The 24,610-nt window shown below is 29.9% G+C and overlaps 1 protein-coding gene across 6 annotated transcripts in view; it reads right to left on the bottom strand.

The window, feature by feature from the left end:
* Nucleotides 1-3,708: 3,708 nt before the first annotated feature.
* Pp2C1 (protein phosphatase 2C) overlaps nucleotides 3,709-24,610 on the bottom strand; it is a 66,789-nt gene continuing 45,887 nt past the window's right edge. For 3 of the 6 annotated variants that reach the window (XM_075362985.1, XM_075362988.1, XM_075362987.1), the window contains 2 exons: nucleotides 20,822-20,967; nucleotides 10,022-19,795 (listed from right to left, as the gene is read on the bottom strand). In XM_075362985.1, coding sequence (XP_075219100.1) covers nucleotides 19,440-19,795; nucleotides 20,822-20,967 — 502 coding nt within the window. In that variant the 3' untranslated portion in view covers nucleotides 10,022-19,439. Of the gene's footprint in view, nucleotides 3,843-10,021; nucleotides 19,796-20,821; nucleotides 20,968-23,051; nucleotides 23,211-24,610 lie in introns of those variants that run through there. The other 3 variants (XM_075362986.1, XM_075362989.1, XM_075362990.1) reach the window with 3 other exon arrangements.

The raw sequence follows: 24,610 nt of genomic DNA, 5'->3' as shown, positions 1-24,610 counted from the left end.
AGAGAATACATTTTTTATGTGTTTATTGTCTTGATTATGTTTCTGGCATTAACTTTTGATTTGAGTATACCTGTTAGCCTGTATGTGTATCTCTTTTTGAACCGTTCTTTGATGTTTTTGTGATTTATGCTTGTTTTTGTTCAAAAGCAAGGTACCTGTATGTTTCCTGTCGTTTCATGTTTTTGAGTGTTTTATTGTTGACTATTTTTGTTATTTCTACTTGTCTGGAGTTTCTTTTGGTTACATGAAGTATTTTGCATTTGTCCATACCAAATTCCATGTGAATTCTTCTATTATTTTCAGAAGTGACTGCATTTATTTTCTGTTGTGTGCATAAAACTTTATGCCATCCATATATATATATTAATAGTGTCATATCATGTGTTGCAGAGTCCTCTGATGTTAAGTAGATTTCATAAGAAAGCTACCTATTGCAGTGGGTACCGTGATTCGACTTCTGGAAAATTTCAACATATCTTTGAATTTCATATCTCCCACACCCCAAAACCACTATCAGCTCAAAAGTTTATCAATACATTTATATATATATTTCACTTTCTTGTGGACACGATAACTGCCGTAATTTTGCACCAATCACTTTCAAATTGTTCCTTAGAAATAACTCCCAAATTGTCGGTCAAGTTCATTAATGGCTAAAATTGAACCACGGGATGAAAATGGGGGGCTTTTTTGAAAAAACAAAATATCGCTATAACTTTCTTAAGTAAAATATCAAATTCGTTTAAAGTTCCCACTATTCTCTGGATAAGGACCTAAAACTTAAGTAAGTAATTTTTTTTGTTATCGCCAACCAAATTTTGGGGTGGACCAAATGAGGTTTTAAAGACAAAACAATCATACCTCCCTTAATAGGTACAGTATCAAAACAGTTTAAATCGATTGTTAGTCCACTAAACATTACTTAAAACTTTTGTCTAAACAATTTTGATATGACAAACACTTACGGCAAGGGATGACCAAAATGTTACTGGAATTGTAAGAAGACGGGGATTGTCGTATACTAAACATGTGAAAATTTTTTCACTTGCAACCATTGTCGTATAAGTAAATTTTACCATTTTTTATTAAGTATTTAGTTCCTGAACTACACAGAAAAGAAATCAATGGGAGAATAGGATACCACTGTAAATGTTTGTGAAAGTCACACTTAACCAATACTGCAACCTTGTTAATATTTTAATTATAAATGATAAATCCTCAATGATTATCTTGCTAAATAATCTATATAATTCATTAACATGCTTCCAGACACCATGCAATTCTGGGGATGGACAAGTTTTCCTTAAGAAAGCTTAAGGTGGCCTTCAATATCTGGAGAAAAATAATTTGTTGCGGCGTATATTTTAACTGAAATATGCCACGCCATTCGCTATTGTACTTCTTCAATCCTGGCTAGAAATATACTAATCTTCCATTTCAGACAGGATCACTAATAGTAGGTGGGATGAATGATACATTAAGAAAGACTGAGGTACTTCTTTGGTCAGGTTTTTTTTGTCTTGTTTCATGAATCCTCTTAGAAATATAATTCCTTTATCATAATTCATCCCTTACTTTCCCTTATACTTGATCCTTTCATCCCCAGTCCTTTTCTAAGGATTTTTGCTTAATACTTATTTGATTCATGTCAATGACACATAGGCTTATTTGAAATACTTCACCCCTAGTACTTTATAACTTGATAGGAGGCTGTTTTAGTTATGAACCTATCTGGGTTATATAAATGATAAATCACTAAAGATCTATTCTCTGAATAGATCTTCAGTGATCTATTTTCTGAATAAAAGAAAAAAAACATTTTTTTTTCTTTTATTTATGCAATTTTCAAATGTTGACCACTTTGTAGCTTGATACCATTAAATATTAATTTTAGTGGTTTTTTTTTTATATAATAAGAATATTATCATTTCTTTTAAAATATTTTGTGATCATTTTTCCAATTTTTTAATAAGGCTTAAGGATGAGGGATTTGTTAAGAAATTTACAAACTGGATGTCCTCCATTACATAATCATAATTAAAGTATGTCATCAAATCATAATTTAAATGAATGACATCCCATTCATTAAATATTAAACTCTGAATAATATTAACTTATAAATCAGTAGATAATACAATTAAATCAACCATGGATTAACGAATCTATTGAAAATTATTTTTAACATTATTTTAATTATTTTTGTGAATAAGCTATAATTATTAATGCTGTATTAAAATTAGTTGTAACTAACAGAAAAAATTTCTTAATTCTAATTCAAATCATGCCTAAAACTTTAGTAAATATGATCAGATCATTATTGCTAAATTAAATTTTTAAGTCCAAAATGAATTAAAACTGAGAAATTTTTTTAAAAATAAATGTCAATATATATGTTAAAAAAAAAAATTTTGTTAAATACACAAGAATAATATATTCATATAACAACAGTTACATGTTTTTTAATGTCACAATAACTGAAAATATGAACTACTGATAAAATATATAAATGTAGAAAAGAAAAAATAATTTACAGTTGATAATCAACATAACACAAACTGATTTATAAAAAAAATATATATAAAATTTAGAAATAAATCATAATTTCAGCATTTTTCATAGTTTAAATCAATCAACTTGCACAGATTTTTATTAAGAATAAAATAAGATAGTACCTAACAATTTTTCACTCTTTTATTAATAATATTATTTAATATTCTGTAAATAAATAGATCAAAATTAATCAATTCTATGCAATAACACTGAATAGAGTAGTAAGATTAAAATAAAAAATTAAATAATACAATCATTCAATTTGCGAATATACACACATTCACATATGCGCGCGCGCGCGCGCACACACACACACACACACACTCTCATTCTCAATCACTCACTCACACACAAACCAACATATTTATATATAGATGCTGAAAAATACTAGTTCATATATTATTATTAAAATATGTAAAAAATGCTATGATAATACTAATATTATTTACAACATTAGAATAATTAGAAATAATATTTTGGGCCTGTCATACCAGTCAAACTAAATTTATTAATAAAAAAAAATACATTGAAAATTATTTATTCTCATTAATCAATGTTTAATAAAGAATTATAAAACTGAAAAACTTATGGTATATTCCTAAAAAAAAAATTTATTAGTCTTTATTTATAACGCCCTAAGATTTTTTTAAATTTATTATTTTATTAACTATGTAAAATATATTAATGAAATAATAAATGAAAAATTATCATTGGCATCACATATTAATAAGCCAAGAAAAAAATTAAATTCTGTAGTGATTATACTTTAATTCAGTTTTTTAGTAAATTTTTATGCATCATCATACTAAAAACTGATTAATATGGACTCCACTTCTATTCCTTACGTCTATGTAGCTTTCTAATTATAATACTGTCCCAATCTGAACTGTACATTTTTATTAACCTAACAACATTAATATCCGCATTTCAGAGTTATCATCAGCCAATTAAATGAGTAAGAAACTGGCAGAGCATACTTCCAACAAGGTGGAGCAACAGTACTCACATCCAATGTTTCACTAAAAATGTTGCATGAAGTGTTCAGGACATTGCCTCACTTCAAAGCATATCTGGTCACTGAGGTTCTCAAATCTTAAACCTATAGGTTTTTATTTACGGAGAGTAACAAAAGGAACTGTTTACAAGAGCAATCCTCATACCATGGATGAACTAAAAAATAACATAACTGAATTTGTGAATGCCATCACTTTGGTACTTCAGCTGTATTTTCAACCGTGTTGAAATCTGTTCAGATATGCCTGGAGGTAGTCAGCAGCCACATTGAGCAACTTCTGCAAATAAAAATTCATTGTATTATTATTCCTGATTGTATCATTGTTATTTGTATGTAATAAATTAAATGTTTTTAAACACTGGCATTTCATTAGAGTCAACCGTTATAATAAGAATTTTTGGAATTAAACAGTCTCCTATTACCTATTACAAAAATGCCAAGAGTTAAAAGTCAATGAAATATTTAGTTTCTAGATATTCATTCAATATATCATTGCTGTATGTTTATTTTATATAATGTTCAATTGCATTAAGATGTACTTTTTATATATATATAAATTTATAAACATGAGCTGCAGAGAAAGAAGTCACATCTGGACTTGCTTTTCCGAAGCAAGCCCTGTAAAAGCTTTGTGTAATTTTTTCCGTAGTTCAGTATCCTATGCCGGTGGGACGACTAGTAATCTATCTCGTCATATTAAAATTAAACACCCAGTTGTTGATATTTCAAGACAAAAAAATCCTTGTCTTGATTATGTTTCAGAAATGCATTATAACTTAAATCCTACTACGTCTACTGCGACTGAACCAAATGAATCGCAGCAATTAGCCCTTAAATTAACAAACCTTGTTGAATCTAATCCTTCTTCTGTGCTTCCAATAACATCTTTGTCCTCAAAAAAAAAAAACAACAGTTGTCCCTTACTTCCTTTGTTATAAAACCTGTCCCTCAAAGTAAAAGCCGAGCGTTAGATATTCAATTAATTAGGTTAATAACTAAAGAATATCAACCTATTTCACTCGTTGAGGATGAAGAATTCAAGAAGTTTGTGTATATGTTAAACCCTGGGTATTCGCTTCCTTGTCGGAAAACAATTACAACTAGTTTAATTCCACAATTATATGATAGAATTTCTTGTGAGATTCGTAAGTCATTATATAATATAGAATCATGTGCAATAACCACCATGACAGTTGGACATCAGTTTCAAATAATAATTATATGGCCATAACTGCCAATTTCATTGACCATGATTGCAATTTAAAAACCCAGTTACTTACTTGTATGGAAATCTGCAGTCAACATACGGCTGAAAACATTGCCATTGAATTACAAGGTAAATTCAATGAGAGGGCTATTACTGACAAAATAGGAGCGGTTGTTAGTGACAATGCAGCAAATTTAAAAGCTGCTATTCGCAATTGTCAGCTACGCCATATTCCTTGCTTAGCCCATACAATTAATTTAATTGTCCAAGCAGCAGTGTCTGAAGTAAAACCAATTGTACTAAAATCAAAGGCAATTGTCGAATTTTTTAAACGAAGTTCTCATGCTGCCTCCAAACTGCAAAACATGCAGCGACAAATGAATTTGAAAGAATTAAAATTAAAACAGGATGTGGCTACCCGATGGAACTCACACCTGCACATGTTTAATAGATTATTAGAAACAAAAGAACCACTAATTTCGACTATCGCTTTGGTGAATCCTATTCTAAATAATATTTCATTTGATGAGTGGACAGTTATAGCTGAAATGTGCAAATTATTGAAAATGTTTGAAGAGATAACTATTGAAATAAGTTCTCAAAAAACTGTCACTATTTCAAAAATCTGTTTATTGGCGCGAGCGATGATAAGACATGTACTTAACATTAAATCTTCTACTCAGAATTCTGAAATCGTTAAAATATGTAACAAGATGTTAGACCAACTGCAACATAGATTTAAGGATGTTGAAAATAATAATATTTTACTTGAAAGCATGCTATTAGATCCTCGCTTTAAAAAACAAGGCTTTAAAGATGAAGCATCTTTCCAAAATGCTTACACAAAACTTTCACATAAAGTTCGAAGTATTCAGATCGAATAAGGCGATAGGTTTGAAACGGAACAAGAAATTATTGAACCCTCCATTTCAACTACATGGGAAGATTTTGATAAAAAAGTAACACCAACTTTAACTAATTCAAACCAACAGTAGCAGGAATTTTAGAGCTAGATAAATATATAAATGAACCGCTCATCTCAAGAACACAAAATCCTCTCTCTAGGTGCAAAGAAAGGCGGTTAATTTATCCAAGATTATTTAAAATAATGCAAACTAGACTTTGCATTCCTGCAACCTCTGTTCCCTGTGAACGAATTTTTTCAAAAGTGGGTCAGTTAATAACAGAAAGGCGAAATAGACTTGCGTCAAAGAATTTCGAAAAAAATATATTTCTACATGTAAATATGTAAAATACTATACATTTTATTTGAAAGGTATTAACTAATTATTTATTTTGCTTAATTTTTATTTTTTTTCATTATTTTTAAAAACAAAATTTTCGTGTGTGTGTGTGTAACTTTGCGCGTAGTAGTAAAATCATAAAGTAAATTTAAAATAACATCGATGTGATAAAAAAAACAAAGATGGAATCAATGGATCGCTCAAAAATAAGGTATGGTACAAGCTATATTATTTTAAATTATTCATTTTGTCATTTATAGCTTTAGAGAAATTAGTTAAAGATAAATTTTCTAGTTATAAATACTTTTACTTGGTCTAGTAGTGAACGCATTTACGCAAATCAGCTGATTTCGAAGTCGAGAATTGTAAAATTCAAGTCCTAGTAAAGGCAGATACTTTTATACGGATTTGAATACTAGATCGTGGATGCCGGTGATCTTTGGTGGTTGGGTTTCAATTAACCACACGTTTCAGAACTAGTCGACCTGAGACTACATGACTAAACTTCATTTACACTCATACATATCACCCTTATTCACCTTCTGAAGTAATTCCTGACGGTTCTTCCGAAGGTTAACATGAAAATAAAGATATAAATACTTTTAATGAGTTGAAAAAAAAAATATTTGGCTCTCATTCGCTGTAGTTGATGATAATCAAAAATTGTTTTATGGGGCTTAAGATAAAATTTAATTGTTTAAGATTAACTCAGATTAATGTTTAAGATTAAATATTTTCCGAATGTCAATAAACATTAGTAATGGTGATGCAATAAGTTATGCGTCACGTGTGGAAAACAATAAATAAAATAAACGCAGGCTAGAATTTCGTATGGTAGGAGAATCCCCCACTACAAGCTATACGTAAGAAAGATTGCTATGAATCGAATCGTAATTGAGAAAGATTTGATTTCCCGTCGCCTATCCATTTCATTGTAAAGAATCGGTTTCTCCTGCAAACCGATTCTTGATTCTTCCATTCAGTTTAAAGAATCGAGTCGAAGGAACGACTCGCTTACGATTCTTCCCATTACTACCTGTAACCACATGCTCTTGGATTGTTGACATCTCGTTAAATTATTATGTTATTGTTATTTGAGTGCAACATGTTTAAGTGTTAGTAGCGATTTTCGGAAGCAACTATATACGTAAAATTTTGCGTGAAACTGGGGAAAACTTTCAACTTTTGAAACAAGCTTACGGAGATGATGCTCTGGATCGTATGCAATTTTACGAATGGTTTTCACGATTGAAAAATGGTCGCAAGTCAATTGAACCTAAACTAGAAAGTCCTTCGACTTCAACTGACGACACCCACGTTCAGAAAATCAACGATATGGTGCGTGCAAATCGCCGATTGACTATCAGAGAATTTGCAAAAGAGGTTAGCATTTCAATTGGATCATGTCATGACATATTGACTGAAAAATTGAAGATGCATCAAGTTTGTTCCTCGTTTGATGACCGAACATCGAAAGGATGTTTGTCGGCAACTTCTTGAACAAACCAATGATGATAAAAAATTCATGCAGAATCATAACGGGAGACGAAAACTGGGTTTACGGCTACGACATTGAGACAAAAGTTCAATCATCACAATAATGGATTTCCACGTCCCAAGAAAGCACGTCGGTCTCCATCCAGTGTCAAAGTGATGTTCTCTGTTTTTTCGAATTTAATGGAATTGTGCATTTTGAATTATTGCCTCAAGGTGAAACAATGAACCGTGCGGACTAATCAAGGCGTTTTACGTGAAAAAATCCGCAAAAAGAGACCAGAGTTGTGACGAGACAACTCATAGTTTTTTCACCACGACAATGCGCCCGCACATTCACTTTATCAATTCGTCCGTTTTGTGCCATAAATCAAATGACTGTCCTCCCTACTCGCCACACCTAGCTTCTGGCGATTTTTTGTTATTTCCAAAATTAAAATCATTGATGAAAAGAAACAGTTTTGACATTAAAGCAAATTCCTACGGACCTTAAGGGCCATTTCAAATGATGATAACCAGGACTGCTTCTCGAAGTGGAAATACTGCTGGGAAAAGTTGAATACGGGAGGGGAGTATTTTGAAGGACCAGTAATCTGCAATATTAATAATAAAGATTAAAAAAATAAAAGTTCTGTTATTTTCTGAATAGACCTCCTACAGATTACAATGGCGTTTGTGTATTAAAACAACACCTTCATTGAGATGTAGAATTATATTTATGTGACCTGTGTGAAGCATAACTTAGCTGGTACAGATTAAGAATCGATTTGAATTTTCTAGATTGGTCATACCATTCCCAATATAATTGTATTTATATGACCTGGATGAAGTATGATAGTTTTACAACTTTTTAAAAATGATCTTTGTGGTTCCTATTCATAAAGGGTGGCTATAGCTTTTTTTTCAGTCAAAAATAGGCTGATGCACCTTTTTTGAGATATCTGCAATTTTTGAAAAATTTAACAAAGTGAACTTCTGGGGTACAGGTCTCAAGAAGAACCACATCCGGTCAACTGCCAACTCCTGGTACAGTAGATAAATGTGATTGCCAAGTGCTGAACAGAAAAACTACTGATGTAATACAAATATCACCTAATAAAATAAAGCCAAGTAGTGAAATCAATTTTGTTAATGTCGGCCTAAGTTGTGCAACATCTGTCTCTTGCCCTCACTCACTGGACAGCATTTGCAGACAGTTTATGTCCCATGCATCTGTTAACTCCTGGTACACAGGTCTCGATTAGCATGTTGACCATCAACTGTTGCCTCCCTGTGCAATTGCCACAATGATTAGAATCATCCTAAAGTCTATCTTATTCAAACACAAAACTTGTTATATATATTAATTACCAAATGGTTTTTTACATATAAAAGATGTAACCTGTGCTTTATATGGGTAGTTTAAACAATATAAAGTAGCTTGTAAAGACCACAACAATGTCTGAATTTTTTAAAACGCAAGCTCTGTTATTGATAAATACAAATATATTTATGTATATGTATAATATATGTGAACTGTGTGAAGCATGGGTAGTCTACACAGTATATCTTAGCTGTTAAATATTACGAATCTATTTGAATGTTCTGAATCAGTCATACTTTTCTTGAGATATATATATAGAACTATATATGACCTGTGTGAAGAATGGGTATATAACAAATATACAAAGCATCGAGTATATAACAATTTTTTCAGTCAAAAATGCCCTAGGACATTGTTTTTGAGGTACTGGCAATTTTTGAAAAGTTTAACTGAATGAACTCCTGGTGCACTGGCCTCATTAAGCTACTACCGGTGCAGCAGCCACAGCGATCCAGATCATCCTAAGATAAGACTACCTTACTCACACAAATGCAACTTTATTAAAATATAATTATTTATTTTAGGATTTCTTGTGGCTTATGAAGAGCAAATTTCAATTTGATGACTTGCAGAAGCTGTGGTAGTGTGTGCTAACACATCACTGGGCAGTCAAGTTCGAGAGGCCTATGGTTACTTTTTTACATAAAATATTATTTAATTCTTCTGCTGACCTGTGATTTCACAACTTAGTAGACAACAGCTGTAGTTTAGTTCTACCAACATTTGAAATATTCAAATTAAATAATATTTGTGTAAAAGAATTAAGTTGGCAACACTACAAGGAAAAAGGGAATTAACCACAGGGAAATTCTAAGAAGACTGAGCAGCAGTGCCAGTTTCACGTGACCAAAATACTTCAATCCTATTGGTTCATGATGTGTGAGCCCCATTTATGTACTACTGATATTCATAATCAAAATGTTGCTGTTTAAAGCCCAGTAGTGTATTCTGGGACGAACTATCTCTTAATTGACACGACTTTTATCTGTACTATCCTTCAAATACAAGCATGAAAATGCATTAATTGTCAATCATGCAGAACAGTAATGACTTAATGATTCAGAACTAATACATATATACCTAGGAAATAACAGGTGGTCATTTCTGACTTCAAAGGAAGGAAAAATATTTTTAAAATAATAATCCAATAATCTTTAAATTGTTTTATTTTCTAATTCTTCTACTCGGAAATGAGAACATACTGGAAAAAATACTTAAGTATATTAACATTACAAACCATCTTACATACGGGTAAATATACCTTTAAAAATAACAACACAAAATACATTCGATGACAGACTCTCAAATCCAACAACTGTTGCAAAAGGCACTTTTAATTATGTTTATTTAATAAATGCATAATACGATTATTACTTCCAGAAAAAAAAATTGCACAGCTATCTTTTAATGATTACTTTTCTACAGTCAGTCACCTAATTTCATAATATAAAGAAATAGTTTTCTTATAAGTTTTTGAAAATTAATACCACATATAATAAAACAGACAATTTTAAATACTTCTTCTTGCCCTGCCGTCAACAGCAGTAATGATGGTAAAAAAAATTGATATGATAGTTTATTTTTCTTTGAAAACCTTTATCACATCCAGTGGATAATAGGATTCACCTACCCTTCACTTTCACATCAAAATATAAACTTAAATATTCACCCTTGTACCGTAAATAAATAAAATAATTAGAAAAAAATAATAACAATAGTAAGTAATGCTTTTTTATACCTTTTCTTCTTTGGCATCTTATTTTAATTGATAAATAGATAAGAAACTTTGACAATAAATATCAAAATAATAATATAAAATCAAAATATTAAAATAGTAAATATAAAAATATTAAATTAAAAATGCAGAAGTAGCCAAAATTGTCAATTTTTATAACTCTTTATATACATCAATACTTAATAAATAAAATCTGTTCCTTTTTGTTGTCTCTTTTATCAATTAATTATTTACTCTCTTCTACTAAAATAAAGTATTTAAATCTGGATTACTGCCGAGTCATGGACATGCTTGCTATAAATGAATGGAAATTACTGAAACAAATCAAGGGAATCAACCTATATAACAGGAGAATATGCCAAAATGGCAGATGATTATATTTTTATCAAAAATATTTTATCACAAGCCAAGTCTTAAGTACAATAGATTTTTCTTTACTCCTACTAAAATGATGCAGTTTCTTTCATACATTTTAATTTCTCAATAATAGGATGTATAAATAAAATTACCATCTATATGAAAATCATTTAACTTTACAAGATTTATCAAAAATAAAATATACTTCACTTTTATAATAAAGTTATTTTGAATAACTTTACATAAGCTATATGATTAATTAAATATCTCATATTATCATTGACTAATAAATAATACAAATTATTTAGTATAAATATAATATAAATGGAAAAACAATTTTAATTTATTTTTGTACGATTGTACTTTATGGGCAGTCTAGGGTAACAACAAAATTCATGTTCATAATATCATACAGCAGACAATATACTTGTCAGAACACAGTGGATGAAAAGAGATGAAAAGTGACTGACCCCCCTACAGCACCCAGTCAAATAAAGAGAAATAAAGGAAAGGGGAAGGAGGAAAACGATGAGAATCAAAATACAGAAAACTGCTTCTGATTGGGGTCGATGCAGTCATACATTTTACAACTGACTGTAAAGGATTCAAACAGACAATAGATTAATGAATATTGATATTCTAAAAACAAGCCTTTTTAATTATTAAATGTGACTGTAATAATCTTATGAAGACTGAAGTCGACCACGATCTGAAAACACTATCATTGGAACTTAAGTAAGTAAGCTCATCTTTGAATCAATCTGTAAACAAGTATAGATTTCATTTAAAGGAAAAAAATATGTGTGTATGCGCCGAAAAAATGCATAATTTTTTGGTCAACAAAAAATTTACTTTATCCCAAGTCACAACCACCACCAAAGAAATTACCATACCATTCCAGCATATAATGAACATTAACACAAAAAAAACCTGTATCAAAATCTAAAATAACATTTATCTTTTGAATTTACAAATAGTTTAGCTGTTTGCAAGTAATCAAACATTTTAAGCCATTCTTTTGTAAAAGTAAATTAAAAAATGTTTACCATGCACAGATCCCTGATCTCAGGGAGTTTTTCCATATCACCTTCCATAATTATACAATAAGACCTGCCTCATACAGTATCCTTTATTAAATGGAATTAAAAAAAAAAGATTTCTTCAAGAAACTTCAAATACATGGATATACAGAAACTTCCTGTTTAAAAATATTCTGGAGATGAAAAAAAATTCATGAATGACATCACAGATCACAGAAAAACAGTTATGGTTTTCGCTGACAGTAGGAAAAATGAAAACAAATGTTTTATTTTTTTTAGGTAAGGCAACATGCTAAACTTGCACTGAACATTCAATATGTAACTAACCTGTTATCCTTCAAACACCACAAGTGTTTCACATGGGTCAGACCATCATTCAAAATGTTGAAGTGCAATATTGTGAATTAATAATTCAAAATTTACATTTAAATATGAATTCTACATCATCTGACAATGAATTTACCAATAAAGCAGGATTTTCTACTGGTGAAGTTCTAGTGGGTAAAACAGAATGACCTGCAGGACATACAAAGATACAAAATGCTGATGTTTACAACAAAAGCAAAAAAAAAAAAAAAAGAAAGAACATGCCTACTGAATCAAACACAATGGATATAGCTGATTTAGTTCAGAATTTTAGAGATTCAGCAAGAAGAGGCAGAGACAAATGACATTGTGTTGGAAGAAAAAAAGTGTAAAGAAAAGATTTATCAAGACACTGTTCAAAGTTTAAAGGACTGCAGAAATTAGAATGATTCCATCAAACAATGGAATCATTTTTCAGCCTAGTTTTGACAGAGTCAGGAAGCCAATTTTTATAGTGCAGCATAATTGAACAGACACCTAGTTTTAGCAGAATAATTAGGATCCCGGTGATTTGTTCAAGTCAGGTTTTACTATATTTACATATATAATAAATTCTGCCAACATCCTTCTTAAATTCCAACAATTTCTTAAGTAATTATGCTTACATTCAACAATTATTTGTAAAATATTTTATATTCATACAAGTTATATAATTTCAAACATCTATAAATTTTAAATATTACTGTCTTACACAATTTTTTTTGTAAAAAAAATTCCAACAAGAAAAATTTAATTACTAAATTAAGTTTTGTCATATATTCATAAATCTATTAATTCTTTACAACAAATGGACTTTTAATTTTCAACTAAGGAGGGCAAAACGAAAATTAACATTCTCTAAAAATCAAAACTGAAAATCACTTTTAGGCTCCTTTTCCAAACTGCATTAGATCTCACTTACTTATCTGCATACCCAAAACAAATTTACATATATTAGAAGCTTTTGTCAAAATTTTCTGTTGCAAAACATTCCTATGAAAAAACGTTTTTTAATAAAATAATGAAATGTATACAACTAACAAATTTCCAAATCCCCTGTCCACTTTTACATCATATCATAGTACAACTACTCTCACCTTTCAAAAAGGAACTTTAACTTTATCGTGAAAAATCCCTTAATGAAAAAGAATCAAGTAGTTAATATTATACAACCTATTGATTTCTAATATTCCTGTTATAAGATATACATAATAAAACATAAATAAGCAGCACGAGTTCAGAAACTGATTTAAAGTAATAAAATAAGAAAAAAAAAGTATAAATATATATTCTAAAACACTTTGTTTTCTATGTTTATTAATACATTGAAAACTGCAGTTTTTTGTCATATTTTTGAATGTGTAACATACTGTAAAGTTAATTTTGTATGAACCAGTGTTTTATATATTTAAAAAACTCTATACCGATACAGAAACTGAATTTAAAAAGTATGAACAGAATTTTTTTAATTAATTGGGTCATTACTGTGTAAAACATTGTTCAGCACCAGGAAGTAGGGTGAGTTCATTACTGCTTTTCTAATTTCATTTTCTGTATTAGCTTATTAATCAATTACTGTTATGTTCCAGCCGACTGATTTGACTCAGAAATTTTGAAATATAATCCAGTATTAATTAATAACAGATATTCCAAAACTTTTTTCAGTCTTGGTTCTACAGGAAATTTCCATCGGGATGATCAGGTCTTTATTTCAATACCATAACCACACACTCATTTTTTGCCACCTTATATGACACATTTGGGTAATTCTGAATCATTAGTAATGTCAGCTAACAATTGTTTTGTGATGTTGCTTTTGTTAAAAATTCAAAATTTTCTAAAACATTTTGCTGCTACTCGTTTCATACCCAAAATGTCAGTGAAAATTGACTGAAGAAGTAGGACATTCCTACTTCTTCAGCAACAATTCTAACAGTGATCTGACAATTATTGGTCATAATGTCCTTTATTTTGTTGACATTTTCATCGGTTGTTTCATGACCTTCATGAACATCTTCAAAGCCTTTTCAAAACTGTTTGTATCACTCTCTTTGTGTCAACAAAACATTTTTTCCAAGAGGCTTCTCTATAACATCATCATTTCACTTTAGTATTTAGGGTAATATGTATAATGATGACAATTATAAGTATACATAGTGAAGAAAGTTGTCATTTTGTATAAAATAAACTACTTCACATTTTATTTAATAAAACCTGATTTGACTAAACTATTTACAGACACATTGACTTACAGAGTTAAAATGAAGGCTGCCACTTTGAAATTTTAAAATACAATGAACATAATATTTCTTAATTTCACAGAAAGTGTAGCATAAATTATATCTAATAGAACATTTAAACCTGTTTTTGAAATATGAATTTTTCTGTTTAACAATAAAAAAAGGCAAACAAAAATAAGTGTTTTTAAACATATATTTTTAAGAATTTTTTTTACTTGATATTTTAAATCACTTACTGAAGTAATGCTTTACTTGTTTTTAGTAAAATTACTGGCTTACATCCTGTACAATTCTAATTAACAGTGATATTATATAAAAAGAAGTACTGCCATGCAGTTCCTATTTTAATAACTTAAGATTTTAGACTAAACAATAAGCACTTAAAAATACAACACAAATAAAATCTTATACAAAGTATTTTAAAGAATGATAAATATGCTCAAACAGCACTGGGAAGCAAATTTGCTTAAACAAATTATTAAAAAAAAAAAGAAGAAAAATACACATAAATATATATATATATATATAAATAAATAAATTATAATAAAAACAATATTTATATTTTTCATAAAATATTTAAAAACAATTAGTACATAAACATATACACGTTTACCTACGGTTACAGTGAAAATAACATTACTCATACACATACGTACATACACACAGACAAGCTTACAAAAAACCAATAATTTGGTTACGGATGTTATCACAAGTAGTTTATTTTATAACATCTTGTTCATTATTTACTTCACTGAGCATAATTTGTGCTAACTACAATAATGAATATAAACTGGCTTCAAATAGTAATTATAAAACTAAAAAAAAAATACAACATGAAAATATAAGAGCACCAAGCACCACAACTTTAACGAATATTCACAAAGGTCAGTCACAGTGCATTTACATGACAATTATGTTGAATACATTCATAAAATTTGATATAAAATGTATTAAAATTCTAACACTACTATAACTACTATTTTTACTGGGTAAATCCATGAAAAAGTGAGCCTGACCACAAAAACATAATGTTCTAAGATAAAAGAGTACTCTTTACGAGCTATACTTAATTGTCCTGATAAATATTATTTTTTAGATTTAAGTTTTAATATTTTTTTATGGTGCTCAAATGTATTAATTGTTCTAAGAGTAGTGTCACATATTTTAGAGTTAAGTTGGCAACAACTTTTCATTTTTTATCAGCTTACTTCAGACAACTGATTTTTTGTTTAGTTGAAACAGCAAGTTTAGCAATATTGGAAATTCCAGTGACATCCAGCTGGGGTAAGTATTTAATAAAATAAATAATGTATAGAATTGCAAGTATGTGCGACAACTGTCACAGCATCAATTATATCAGTTAGTTGTTACAAAATCAATATTTACAAGAAAATTAATGTTATATTTAAGTCACACACGTGACACTTCTATGTTATTATTGCATAAACATTTCTTATCACCCCAATTAAAATAAAATAATTAATACCACAATTTTATACATTTACAGAATATTTTTACACTAGCCTAAGCCTGATTCTGTAAAATATTTTTCTTTATTTAATGAGAATTTTTAATTGAAAAATAAATCTGAATGCAAGTACATAATTTTCAGTGACACAGTATACCTTACGATATAAGAATTGTATAATAAATTACATCATTTCAGCCTCTTCTGCAAGGTTATTAACTTATTATATACTTTTTAGGCAAAATGAGTTCTACAGTCTGGATGAGGAAGTTAAGGCAAATTCTTAAGGAAGATGAAGAAAGAAGAAAAGTGCAATTAGAAAAGGAACAAGAGAGGGACAAGAAAAGAAGAGAGAAAATAAAGGCAATTAATTCTAGCAGTACCAGGAAGTTAAAACTAAAGTGTCTAAAGGATGCAGAAAGACAAAGAAAAAAAGAAGAAAAGGCTAGAAATGAAGCACCAAAACTAGGTTCATATTGATATCCACAGTTACTAGGCAAGGCTGTAAAAAAGGTGATACGATCATTACCATACAGTCCTGGGAAAAAGCAGTAATAAGAAAGCTGGTATGTGATACACCTGAAGTCAAAAAAGATCTTTTTGAGGAGAAAAGTGCTAGACGAAGACGGACTTCCCTGAATGAAACCAGTCAACAAAAAGTAATAGTTTTATTGTCATGATTTGAGCCGCCAGGCTCCTGGTATCAAAGATTTCTTATAAATAAAGAATCGTAAAACAGGCGAATGTTCTTCCTTCCAGAAAAGACATATGATAATGACAGTCAAAGAAGCATTCAGCTTTGTTTCAAATGGAGTTTCCAGAAATCCAAATAAAAAGTTCCATGAACTTCATCCAAAATGTGTTCTTTTGTGTTCACAGATGCCTCGCAATGCATGCAATTGTAAGCATCATTCTAATTTCAGTTTACTTCTACTTTCAGTTACTAAGAGCTGTGTGTTGTGACATTTTGAATGAAAAATGCATGACTGGTATGTGTGAATCTTGTATCTGTGATATTAATGTTTTGCTTCCCTCTCAATATGATCTCTATTCAACCATTACTTGGAAACAGTGAATGTGACAATCATCCAAAACTCTTGGAATCTGAAGGTTCGCTAGAGGATGCCATTCACAGGTTGAATGTCCAATTGTCAAAATTCAAAGTTCATTCATATGTGAGAAAGATGAAAGTTAAATCATTTGAAGAGTATAAAACAAATACTGATGAGGATCATGTAACTATGCAAATCAACTTTGCTGAAAATTATGTTGCAACCTACTAGGACGAGATACAGACTGCCCATTGGTCTTATGCACAAGTATGCTGTGCCTGGATTAAAAATGACTCACTCTTTTTTAATTATCAGTGACGTGACACATGTTCTGTCTGACTGTTCCTGAGGGAAGTTATTACTTTGCTTAAGGAGTTCCAGCACTTCAGAAAATTAACTGTATTTTTAGATGGCTGCGCAGCTCAATTTAAAAATAAATACACACTCTCTAATCTGTGCTTAATGCATTCCAATTTTGGTGTGGAAGGACGTGGATATTCTTTGCCACATCGCATAGAAAGGGGGCAGTAGATGGAATTGGTGGGTGCATAAAGAGATTGGTGTGGAATGGAGTAAGGACAAGGAAATTTACTGTGAATTCTGAAGATTTCTTTGAATATGCTAAATCTGTTGAAAGAGTTCAAGTTGTTTTTGTATCACCAGAGAAAGTAACTGAAAGTAGGGAAATGTTGGAAAAGTGGTGGGAAAATGTAAAGACAATCCCAACTTTGCAGTCAAAGTATATGTTTAAAGTGAATGATTCTGACAATTTACTTGCTGGGCGAACTAGTAGCTCAAAATTTGAGATACCAAATTTTCAAAAGCAAGAGGGACATCTACACAGATTCAGATACTGAATTCTAATGAAAGCTCAGATCATGGACAGCCTAATGCATTTGACACATGCAAATTAGAACTCAATGACTTCATTCTGGTTAAATTTGCAAGTAAGAGGTTAAAGAAATACTTTGTTGGCTAAATTGAGGGAAAAGAAACTGATTATTATGAAATAAATTTCTTACGGAAGAAAAGAGATTCTTGCATTTTCTTCTTTCAACAATAGAAGGACAGCAGTCTTGTTTGTGTCTGCAAGTGATATTTTTATGAAGCTGCCTGAGCCAACATTAACAGGTGGCTAATTAAAGGCTGCTTCCACCTTAACATTCTGTATGGATCTGTCACAGTATAATGTAGATTGATGTTTCTGTAGTTTTTATAATAGATCTATGTTATATTTCACAAAAATAAACATAATTACACCTAATCAGTGGTTTTTATTCATTTAATGAAACATATTAATAAATAACTCTCAGCAACTTCTCAAAATAACAAACATTGTTGTTAAAAATTGAGTGTCACACACCTGTGACAGAAAAGAACCTCTCTTATTTACAGAAAGGGACAGTTAGTTAGTATTCTTCTTGTCATGGAACATGATCACCTAGAATGATTTTTCACACTATTATCAGATTAAAGTCCATTAAATTCACAGATTTTTACAACAGTAAGAATGCAAGTGGAGTGAAATGAAGAGTCCATTTTTTGTCACACCCGTGACAAAACAGTGTATTTAGGACATCAGGACAATTTAAAAGAAATAACTTTAAAAAAAAAGTGAATATATACTGCTGTATTTATACTATCGACATCTCATGTTCTTCAAAGTTCTGAATATTTTTAAGTAGTGTTATTTAATTCTCAAGAGAGCAAATCCTTGAGAAAATGTCACACCTGTGACAATCAATTCACCCTACTACTTAAAATAGTTATAACAAAAATCTCAAAACCAGAATATCAGCCAAAGAAATTAAATCACACAAGTGACATAAATTTGATCTGTTATGTTATTTTAATCAATTATCTAAACTCAGCAGGTATTAAGAACAAGATGTAAAAACATACAAACTAGATACACACTTTCACACAAAAAAATGGAATCGACTACATTACCACAAACTTAGTTAAGACTTCTTATTTTTATAACTTAAAATTTTTTTAAAAAAATAACCTTAAATTAAATAATGGACAAAAAACATTAATAATATATTATAATTCAGTTTTTATATATATATATACACATTAAAAATGTTGAAGACCGTATATTTAAGAATATATAAAACAGTTTGGCAGAACTCGTATGTTTTGTATTTTCTTAAATACCAACAAAATAATGACTCCAACAATTTTCTTAAACCTAATAATACATACATTTAAATATATACATATTTTATAAATTACATTTGTAAAAAATACGTTTTATACACAAGGTTACCAAATCAATAGCCTTCTACACTTAATAAGTAAATAAATAACGAAAGTATTTACAAATTTATTTGGCTAAATTTCTCAATGTTTGGCTTCGCGTTGATTTTAAATGCTTTGGTTCAGCCTGTTGTGGCCAGCGTGTAGTGACTTTCTTTGATACAGATTTTCTGTTCAGCTGATTTCCTTTAATGCTCTTTGGGTCCATTTCTCTGGTTATTAGATCATTGCTGGTAGGGTTTAAGCTTTCTCTTTTTGAGCTTGGAATCTTTATAACGTTTTCTCTTTTAACATATGTCGAATGCAAATCAACATTTCTAGATCTCAATGTTTTGACACGCATAGCAGCAGCTGATGTATTAGATCTAAGCATTCTTTTTGTTTCATCGATTGTATGTTTAGCTTTATATCCATTTATTTTAACTGTAAGAGAATTACACCATGTGAATTAATAAACTGTTAACTAAACTTTAACAGTGTTATAGAGTATTATATGCAATAAAAATAAACTATAATTGTAATATACTATTCTAAAACTGCTGATATGAATTTATGAGGCTGGAAACAAAAAACAGAGAATCATTACATTTCTAATATTCTAAATGTAGATTAAAAAAATTTCAACAATAAAAGCTAATGAGTTTTAACGTTATGGAGGTGACATGATATGTGATCAAGGACCCTCGAAGTATATTCATCAATTTTTGATAATTCGGTTAAATATTCAAAATTTCTGAAACAAGCTGTGATTACTGTGAACTGGCATTAAATGTTTCAATAAACACTGATTTAGGGAATCTGAGATAGATTTTTATATTACAAATCAAAATGTTATTATGTCACGTCAATATTTACCATGTTTTTGATTTTATTTTTATAGTTTTCTTATTTATCTTCCCCCCTTAAGCCAGATCCACAACTAAGCTTGTACAAAGCTCCAGGGGGTGCCATTGCCTCAAACTACCTCGGCAGAAACTAAGGTAAATTAAAAGGCAGTTTAAATTTTTAATCGTTACTTAGCACCCAAGTAGTATATTAGTTTTAAGTTAACAATGTTTAAGAATAATATACAAATAAATAATTATCAGGTTAAGTTTTAGGTAAATTCAAATTAAAGTTCAAATACTTACAAATGAGGTTTTGCAATATTTTGAGTCGCAATGCATCTTCATTATTAATTTATTTAGTCTATAATTTAAAAACTACTGTTAAAAGAAACTGACATCTTTTAGAAGAAATCTTTAAAAAACTATTAGTTGTAGTATACATTACTCTATTTTATTCTGTATTATTTTTATTTTAATCATTCTAGTAAAAAGGTTTTCTACTTATAGTAATTCTAATCAATTATAAATAATATATAAAGTAGATATCACCACCTCACAGAAATCACAGATAAAGCTTAAAATTTATTAAAATCATACTTCTAATGCTTATCATAAACATTACCTGAAGTTGATACTGGCTTCTGCCAACTAGGTTTATTAGTTTTCTTATCTAGACTTAACCTTCTTTTTTTGCTATCAACAAATGCAGATTGATTTTCAACATCACTTGAACCACTTTCTTCAACATTTCCACTTTCACTTGTTCTCCTGTAATTTAAATGACAATGAATTTTACAAAAAGTTAAAATAATGACCATTCTTTGTGGTACCTGAGTTCACATATAACTTTTATTTCTCATATATATAATATGACAATATTTTATACACTAACCGTAAACAGAATTAAGGTCTGTGATGGGTAAATTCCCAGAAGATGGTTAAACTTTTTTAGAATATTCCTGGAAATGTTCCCAGGAATTAATTATTTTTAACAGGAATTTATATTTCACAGCCTCTTTTTCTTATAAAAATATCTACTGATGAAATATAAATACAAATGCACATTTTTACCAATGGTATCCCTTCTACTGAGTTGTAAAGGGTATATTTGTACTAGACTAAATGTAATACAACCAGGGTTTTTACTCTAATCCTGATATTTAAAATTAAAAAGACATATGTACTGTTCTAATAACTATAATTACTACAATATTTTAACATTAGTTACAAAATTCAATGTTCACTATCACTACTTTCTACTCATTGTTGTCTTCTTCATATCATCCTCCTCTCCACTTCCTTCCTCTTCACTTTTTTTGAGAAAGTGGCCATTGCAATATAGTGGCTTTTGAAATCCCCTGAGAAACACAATTAGGATAGTGTACTCAAGATAACTGTAGCCTATAAATGTGGTTTTCCCAGCCCTTTCTATTGTTAGATGGTTTCTTTATTTTTTATGTGGATAAAACCGAAATGACTGAAGTTCCTCTCAATCGCCGCTGATGTTGCTGGAGCTGATAATATCCAACTTGCTATTTTACTTAGGCCAGTACCACATGCTAGTCCTGTTTACCACTCTATGCGGGCCATGCTTTCTACTGACCTCCACAGAAAATCTTTCTGTAAACTGTTTTATTCCAACTTGAGAAGAAGCTATTTGGTATATAAAAAAAAATATTTTTTTTCTAAATTCTTTACAATACCACACACACTTTGTATTGTCTGCCAGAACAAGAACTGCGGTTGTTATAGGTTTTAACAATAAAACCATTTTTGTCTACAAGAACCCTAGAACCCCTTCTCATCTAAAACGTTAGTTTTTACCTCTTTATGGTGTTTAAATAGGTCCTTCACTTCTTTATTCATGACTAGTTGCTACAAGCAGTTTTTATTGTTGTATCAACTTTCTAGGTAATGTAAATTTACAACCCAGGAAGCTTTAATGATATGAAACTTAAGCACTGAACTTTTGGCTATTTTTTTATCTTTCTAGAAATAATAATTACACATTTAATCAAGTGGAAAGGATGTCCCCATTAGTTAAATGTAGCGTCAAGGCAACCAAGGGGCACAATAACATGCTGTGCATTGTTCCCTTGAACAATTTCAAAAGCTTTCTGTAAATTTCTGGCATTATCTCCCATCAGTACCAAAAATTCATGGACTCCATACACGTCTATGATGTCTTGAATTTGAGAAGCAAGGTAGATGGAGTCATGCCTGTTTTCTTTTGTATTCACAAACTTAGCTAAGACAGGCTTCAGATATATTGATGTGTAGATGATGAAATTGAAAATATATTCATTACGAATGTTGCTCCAACCATCGCATTGAAGATGCAAATCATCAGGTGTATCAATGACATTCCGAACACCAATTATCATACGATTGTACTTTGTATCTAAGAGGGTAGCAGATAAGGACTTCCCTGTTGCTGGTGTGAATGAAGGCCTCAAATATTGAAAAAATTACTTCCATAGCTCATGCTCAAAAATTCCTAATGGTCCTCTGGTAACATATATACCTCGTGCCATCGTAATGTTTGCTTTCACCTGAAATAAATAAATTTACATTAGTAAACTGACTACCCTAAAGCACGGTGCATTCATAACAAACGAAATTAATTTGGGACCCCAAAAACCTCAAACTTTGGCAAACAAAATTAGATTTCCTATCAATTATGTAGATTTACAAGTGGGTAAGAGTATGTATAGTTTTATCACTAACCTGACGACTTTCCCCATTGGGTCAAAATAACTAGCAAAGGATGTGGCAGGCCCATGTTGCGAGTGTAAAGAGGTAGGGGACTTCTGCTTCTTAACGAGATGGAATTGTGAATATTGCTCCTTGGGTTCCTCAAAATTCATATCTTCCTCGCTAAGTGTAGATGATTTTAAATGTTTATTCACATTACATAAAAACTGTCGTTTTGTATCCATTGGCACTAAAACGTTTTATCAAATGAGAGGTTTTTTGAAGCATTCTTCTGGAGGTATATCTGCCCACAGTACCTTAAAAGATACCAAAATAAGTTAGCATAACATTATTTAATGTAAATATTGTTTAATATGTAATAAATTAATCATACATAGTTTTGGTAGATTTACGTTTGTTTATGTTGTCAATGCCATATGACAGTGAGAAAAATGTGTATATATTTTAGTCTTAATGAAATAGTCAAATAATACACATCAATATCTGAATATTAACTATTATAATTTGAATACTTCTGATATTAATGATTACATAAAATAAGTTCATAATTCAAACATTTATTCTAACATGGTAGCAGAGCGTGGTTGTATTAATAAAGTGTGAAAATAAATATTAAGTAGCTATTGAAAGTTAAAAAGAAGAAAACTTGTAAAAAAATTCTAGCAAAATGACGTACATGAAAACAGATGATACTGCAATACTGTTTTTAGATGGGACTTGAGTATTCAAATTGGGAAAAAGAGTTCTCCATGTTATTGAGTTTAAAAATTTTAAAGACATTGCTAAAAGAGGAAAAAATGATGTGGATAGTATTGGTGTTTGGAAAGCATATACAGCGCTATGAACTATATCTACAGTGCCATTTTGAATAAACAACTGGAATATATCAGTGAACTTGATTCAACATATAAACATTATGAAAACATTTGATTAAATGTATTTGAAAGAATATATGGAATTATAAATAATACGTAGAAATAATCTCGAGAGCATAAAACTGAAAAAAATGTCAGAAGTGATGTTATTTTTTGATGAATTTGGGAAAGAAAAAACGAGCTCAAAGTGGCAGGTGCAAAAATCACTGAACAGGAGAAACTAGGATACATGTTGAAAGCACTCCCACCATCTTATTATTATATTGGAGATTTAACTGATATATTATCAGAAGAAGATAGATAAAATCAATGTAAAATCAGGAGATGGTCATATGTTATCTATCACAAAAATAAAAGCAGTATTTTCAAATCTATGGAAATAACAGTGAAGTGACTTTAATGTTTTTTTATATAACAGAAATGAAACAAAATTTAATAAGCTATTCTAAAGTAACATGAAAAATAAAATAAAAACAAGTAGCAATGTTTGTAAACTTTATAATCAAATTAGAGATTTAACAGATATTGCTATAAAGGAAGGTAATTTATATCATGTGACGAGTTATGTGATTTATAAATAGAATAAAAGAATAGCTGTAAGTTTTGTAAACAAAGAAAGTAAAATTAAAATGACCTTAAAGAGAATGACATCATACGTTGAGACATGCGAATTTTAATTATTTAAATACTTTACGCAAAAATGAATTATTAATTGGTGAACCAAAAGAAATAGAATCAGAATATATGAAAAGCTCAATATTTATAAAAAGTAAAATGCATAACTTACCTTTTGAATATACAAGAAAATGAGCCAAAGAAAT

The sequence above is a fragment of the Lycorma delicatula genome, chromosome 4 (assembly GCF_047948215.1).
Source record: "Lycorma delicatula isolate Av1 chromosome 4, ASM4794821v1, whole genome shotgun sequence".
NCBI lineage: Eukaryota > Metazoa > Arthropoda > Insecta > Hemiptera > Fulgoridae > Lycorma > Lycorma delicatula.
The sequence above is the reverse complement of the archived record's forward strand: the minus strand, read 5'-3'. Positions and strand labels throughout refer to the sequence as shown.